This window comes from Bos taurus, chromosome 20, assembly GCF_002263795.3.
Source record: "Bos taurus isolate L1 Dominette 01449 registration number 42190680 breed Hereford chromosome 20, ARS-UCD2.0, whole genome shotgun sequence".
NCBI lineage: Eukaryota > Metazoa > Chordata > Mammalia > Artiodactyla > Bovidae > Bos > Bos taurus.
The window spans coordinates 71642276-71648820 of NC_037347.1; the positions used below are offsets into that span (position 1 = coordinate 71642276).

Genomic DNA, 6545 nt, shown 5'->3' on the forward strand with positions numbered 1-6545 from the left:
GGCAGTGCAGCAGGCGGAGCAGGGAGGGGTCCCCGAGGCCCGGCTCGCCGCCTCAGGCAGGCGCCCGTCTTCTTCCCGCAGCTTCGCCTCCGGGCCTCGCACCCGACTTGGGCCTGGGGCGTGACCCCCGTTTCCTGACTAGGCGGGGGGCGTCGCGCCGCCCCGCGCTCACGCCGGCTCCTCCCGCAGGTGACACCGGCTCCGACGCGCCGCTGACCGGACGCTCGTCCCCGCCCGCCGTCGAGAAGCCCCCTCGCGCGCGCGCCTCCAGCCCGGCCCCGTCCAGCCCAGCCCCGCCCAGCCCCGTTCAGGCCCCGCCCACGCCGCGAAGCTCAGCGCCCGCGGCACCGCCCGAGCCCGATCCCGCGGCGGGGCCCGCGCAGGGGGCGGGGCCGGAGCGCCGCGGGCTGCTGGGCGCACACGCGCGGTCGGCGGCGGCACGCCGCGTACACAGCCGGCGCTCGTTCCAGCGGCCCCGCGCGCGCCGCCGCCCCGCGCTGCTCAAGCTGGCGTCGCTGCCGCCGTCATGCCACGCGCCGCCGCACGCGCTGGAGCAGGAGGAGACGCCGCTGTGACTGCTGGCCCGCCCCCCACTCCGAGGTCTGCAGGCTTGACGTCGCCCCCGGGGGTGACCCCCACGGCCGCGCCCCTAGGGGCCTCCACTCCGCCACGGCCGCGCCTTCGGAGGGCTCCACTCCGCCACGGCCGCGCCCCCGGGGGGCCCCACTCCGCCACGGCCGCGCCCCCGGGGGGCTCCACTCCGCCACGGCCGCGCTCCCCGGGGGCTCTGCCCCAATCACGGCCACCCTCCTAGGATCTGCACCCATTACCTCGCCCCAGGGGATGACCTTGACCCTCACGACCTCGCCTCTTAGGGGTTTCCACCTGCCCCTCCCAGCCGAGCCACCGTCACTGCCTGCCCCCACGCATGGTCTCCACTCCTGCCACAGCTGCCCATCTGGGGGTCTGCTCGCATGGCCGTATTTTCTTGGGGTTGTGCCCTCCGTAGCCTCACTCCCAAGGGGTCTTCTGGTGACCTGGAGTAGCCCTGGACAATCACTGGTCCGGTTAGGTGCTGGGATGTACAGGAGCTGAACTCGGGACCAAATGAGCTGCAAGATCTGAGCCGAGGCATTCCCTGGGGTTCCTGTGGAGAGGCCTGCTGCGGGTGGGAAGTGGGCGTGAGCCTTCCCCACCGTCTGGGAGGCTCCCTTGTGGACCCTCTGTCCACCTGTCCTGGATTTGAGCTGAGCCGGTATTTGTGTATTGCTGTTTCCATGGTCACCCCTGACTCAGGGACAGTTTCTGCTTCAGTTCCTGCCACCTGTGTCCATTCTCATCAGCTCTGCTGGGGAAACGACCCAGATGAGACTTGCCCACCGTGATACCCACCCAGGCTGGCCTCTCCCAAAGCCCCCCTGGACTGTCAGCCCCAGGGTGGGGGGAGCCCTGACCCCAGGGTGGGATGTGACTACTGACCAGGTCTTTGAACTACCTGTCACCTTAGGGACCGTAGGCACGGCTGCAGAAGCATCCTTTGTTTGCTCGTCCTTTTCATGTTGAGATTCCCAGAGCCTGATGCTTGCTCACCCAGCAGAGACCCAGCCTCAGAATGGGGGCCTCTGGGCACCAGGCCCCAAACTTCCCCAAGCCCCTGGTCTGTGGGCTGAGCTGCCTCACCTGATGCTGGACGATGACCCAGGCTGGGTTAGGGGTTGCAGTGACCCAGTGGGCAGGCCCACACAGCCCCAGCAGACATGTGGGCCTGTCAGCAAGCAGTCCTCTTTAGAGTCACAGCTGGCCCTTGGAGGCCCTGAGTCTGCTCACCACAGAGAGGGAATGAGGGGGATTGGACCCCCCCCACCACACCCACCCCACCCTCAGGGGCTCAGGTGCATGGCCTTGAACAGAGGCCTTGGTCCTCACCCGCTTCTCAGGAGGGTTTGGAGGCAGTCAAGGAGCAGAGGGTTGGGGCTCCCGGAAGCTTCTGTGCAGCATTTCAGCCCTGCTCAGGGAATTGTTCACTGTGCTGTGACCACGTCCTCTGTGCGTCCTTGCAGCCTCCCCCCCCGCCCCCCCGCCACTCCGACCATGGCAGTTCGCAGGGCCCCAGTGGCCCTGGTGTAAAGTCTACACGGAGCTGTTGAGGGAAACGGGGAGCAGCAGGGAGGGTGGCTGTGGCCCATGTAACCCAGAGACGGTCTGTAGGCTGATGTGCAGGTCTGCTCACCACCCGAGTTGCTTGCTCAGCTGTCACCGGGACAGGAGTGACGTGGTTTGCAATGCTTGTTCTCACATTCACAGCCACTTTGACCCACTCTCTTGAGTACAAGAGCCAGCCTTCATCTGTCCCACAAACCTGGCGGAAGGCACATTCTCCATCCACTTCTGCAGGGGTGGTTCGTCCGGAGCAGGCGGGCTGGTCCAGGCGCCACAGCCCAGCCATCCAGCATCTCCAGCTGCCTTAACAACTCTCTTGGAGCGCTGGACCCAGATCTGGTTCCTCACTGCAGGGCCAGAGGTTGAGACAACCACTTGACACTGTAGACACTAAACTTCTGCCTGGCCGACCTCCCCTGGGCCAGCTGTGCCGTGGGCAGCAGGCACTGCCTGTTGTCAACGTGCACAGGCTGAGCAGTGTCCGAGGTTCCAGCGAGACATCCAGCCCGAGAGACTGTGTTTGGTCTGTGACACAGCGTTATAAACCGTAGTACTGTGGACACATTTCATAAATGAGAGTCTGAGCTGTTCTTGTCATTGTAAAACAGAATGTAAACAGTCTTATGAATGTATTTCCTTAGGAAAACTGTTGTAAAATTTTTTATTAGGAAGATTATTTATTTAATACTGAACTTTGGCCGACTTTGTGATATAAAGTACACAAATTTAGGAGTCATTCTCTCACTTCTACATTTTCTTGAAAATAATTTTAGTGCAGTGCTCAATGAACTATTGATTTCTATTGTCAGAGGAGATTTAATGGAGAAATTTCATTGAAGCTGGAATGGGAATGTATTTTACATCATGAGTGGTGAAAATTGTGAATGCTGGTTTTGTGAATTTAACCCTGTCAAGCTGTGTGACCCTCATCACGACCACGTGCCTTAAAGCACTGCCCGTGTGCTGTCAAACGTGTCTGGGCAGAGCCCACCCAGATCCTGCAGCAGCCTGATCAAGTCTATTAAAAATATTACAAGATACTTTGGGTGAAAACTCTGTTTACAAGTGAGATCATATCAAGAAGGTCTTGAGGGGCCGCCTCTCCTGCAGGCATAGTATTCTGGCACTAAAATTAACATGCATGCGCCTCGTGTGTGTGTGTGTGTGTGTGTGTGTGTGTATGAGGGTCATGTGGATGCATCTGTGTGTGTGCGCGTAAGGCTCAGGGTTAGTGCAGAGGCTGAGAGCACAGGCTGTGTGTATGAGTGAGGGTCATGTGGAGGCATCTGTGTGCGTGTGCGTGAGGCTTAGGGTTAGTGCAGAGGCTGAGGACACAGGCTGAGCACCAGATGTGTGTGTGTGTGTGTGTGTGTGTGTGTGTGTGTGTGTGTGTGAGGCTCAGGTCTGGTGCAGAGCCTGCAGGCAGAGCCTGAGTCTGGATGGGTGTGTGTGGGCGGTAGTCATGTGGATGTGCCTCTTTCCCAGCATCAGGGTCTTTTCAAATGAGTCAGCTCTTTGCATCAGGTGGCCAAATTATTGGAGAAGTATTGGAGTTTCAGCTTCAGCATCAGTCCTTCCAATGAATATTCAGGACTGATTTCCTTTAGAATGGACTGGTTGGATATCCTTGGAATCCAAGGGACTCTCAAGAGTCTTCTCTAACACCACAGTTCGAAAGAATTAATTCTTCGGCACTCAGCTTTCTTCACAGTCCAACTCTAACATCCATACATGACCACTGGAAGAACCATAGCCTTGACTAGACGGACCTTTGTTGGCAAAGTAATGTCTCTGCTTTTCAATATGCTATCTAGGTTGGTCATAACTTTCCTTCCAAGGAGTAGGCGTCTTTTAATTTCATGGCTGCAGTCACCAGCTACAGTGATTTTGGAGCCCAAAAAAAAACAAAGTCTGACAGTTTCCCCATCTATTTCCCATGAAGTGATGGGACCTGATGCCATGATCTTCGTTTTCTGAATGTTGAGCTTTAAGCCAACTTTTTCTCTCTCCACTTTCACTTTCAAGAGGCTTTTTAGTTCTTCACTTTCTGCCATAAGGGTGGTGCCATCTGCATATCTGAGGTTATTGATATTTCTCCCGGCAATCTTGATTCCAGCTTGTGCTTCTTCCAGCCCAGCGTTTCTCATGATGTACTCTGCGTGTAAGTTAAATAAGCAGGGTGACAATATACAGCCTTGACGTACTCCTTTTCCTATTTGGAACCTGTCTGCTGTTCCATGTCCAGTTCTAACTGTTGCTTCCTGACCTGCATATAGGTTTCCCAAGAGGCAGGTCAGGTGGTCTGGTATTCCCATCTCTTTCAGAATTTTCCAGTTTATTGTGATCCACACAAAGGCTTTGGCATAATGAATAAAGCAGTAGTAGATGTTTTTCTGGAACTCTCTAGCTTTTTCCATGATCCAGCAGATGTTGGCAATTTGATCTCTAGTTCCTCTGCCTTTTCTAAAACCAGCTTGAACATCTGGAATTTCACGGTTCACGTACTGCTGAAGCCTGGCTTGGAGAATTTTGAGCATTACTAGCGTGTGAGATGAGTGCAATTGTGTGGTAGTTTGAGCATTCTTTGGCATTGCCTTTCTTTGGGATTGGAATGAAGACTGGTCTTTTCCAGTCCTGTGGCCACTGCTGAGTTTTCCAAATTTATTGGCATATTGAGCGCAGCACTTTCACAGAATCTTTCAGGATTTGAAGTAGCTCAACTGTAATTCCATCACCTCCACTAGCTTTGTTCGTAATGATGCTCTCTAAGGCCCACTTGACTTCACATTCCAGGATGTCTGGCTCTAGGTGAGTGATCACACCATCGTGATTATCTGGGTCGTGAAGATCTTTTGTTGTTTCTTGACCTACATATGGATTTCTCAGGAGACAAGGTGGTCTGTTAATCCCATCTCTTGAAGAATTTCCAGTTTGTTGTGATCCACACAGTCAAAGGCTTTGGCACAATCAATAAAGCAGATGTTTTTTTGGAACTCTCTTGGTTTTTCGATGATTCAGCAGATAGTGCAAATCTGATCTCTGGTTCCTCTGCCTTGTCTAAATCCAGCTTGAACATCTGGGAGTTCATGGTTCATGTACTGTTGAAGCCTGGCTTGGAGAATTTTGATCATTACTTTACTAGTGTGTGAGATGAGTGCAACTGTATGGTAGTTTGAGAGTTCTTTGGCATTGCCTCTTTGGGACTGGAGTGAAAACTGACCTTTTCCAGTCTTGTGGCCACTGTGGGTAGACCTGGCGTTAAATGTCCCAGTGTATCCCAGCCCCCAGGTAGAGCCGCCCGGGGCTGGCAGTCTTCTCTAGTGGGTCACCCTCCAGGCCTCCCTGTCAGAGACACACCTTTTAATAGTTGAATTTTCTAACTTTATTGTAATTGTTTATTTTCACCTGCATTGAGTCCCAGTTGTGGCACACAGGATCTTTCGCTGCTGTGAGGGCTTAGCTGCTCTGTTGCTTACTTCCCTGACCAGGGACTGAACCCACATCCCCTGCATTGGAAGGTGGATTCCTAACCACTGGACCACCAGGGAAGTCCACTGAAATTTTATTGTATAAAGAAGCTAGCAATTTGCTGCATGGCTCAGGGAACTCAAACAGGGGCTCTGTATCAACCTAGAGGGGTGGGTTGGGGAAGGAGATGGGAGGGAGTTTCAAAAGGGAGGGGATATACATGTACCTAAGGCTGATTCATGTTGAGATTTGACAGAAAACAGCAAAATTCTGTAAAGCAATTATCCTTCAATAAAAAAGAAATTAAAAAAAAAAAAAAACTAGCAAGTCAAAATCTAGGCCATAGACGTTCTAAGAGGACTCAGTAATTACAGCCCTTTCCATGTTGATGGAAAGCATAGTCTCCAGCAAGGAGGCGGCTTTTTCCTGCAGCTGCCCCCCGCCCCAAAACATAACACTTATTGCTGGAGTTGGCAATCAGGGCGGGAGGGGGGGGCGGGGGGCCAGGGCTGTGCCCCCTGAGCCCTGTAGGCAAGTCCTCCGGCCTCTGCAGCCTCTGATGGTCCTGGGCTGGCAGAAGCCTCACCACGACTCTGTCTTCACCGGGCGTCACCTCGTCAGGACAGTCATGTCTGCTTAGGGACCCACGGCCTCTTCCCACGCAGGAGGGCCTCAGGGCAGCTGGATACCCGTGCTGCCCACCAGCCCTGACTGAGGTCCTCAGTAGAGGAAGAAACCCACCCTCACTTCCAGGCCCTGCCTCCGTGTCCTCACTAGGGGAGCGTGGATTGCATGAGGCAGGTGCAGGGGCAGCACGCAGGCAGTGTGACGAGCACGTGGGGTCAAGAGTCCCTTCTCCCGGCGTTTTGGAAACCCGCTAAACAAACCCGTGTCAGAAAGTTTCTGACTTGAAAGGT

General features: G+C 54.6%; 1 protein-coding gene across 1 annotated transcript in view; it reads left to right on the plus strand.

Moving 5' to 3' along the window:
* The window catches only part of SLC9A3 (solute carrier family 9 member A3), a 38151-nt gene extending 34939 nt beyond the window's left edge, over nucleotides 1–3212 (plus strand). The window contains exon 17 of the mRNA NM_001192154.2: nucleotides 190–3212. Within this exon, the coding sequence (NP_001179083.1) occupies nucleotides 190–193 (4 nt within the window). The 3' untranslated portion in view covers nucleotides 194–3212. The remainder of the gene's footprint in view (nucleotides 1–189) is intronic.
* The last annotated feature ends 3333 nt before the right edge of the window (nucleotides 3213–6545 follow it).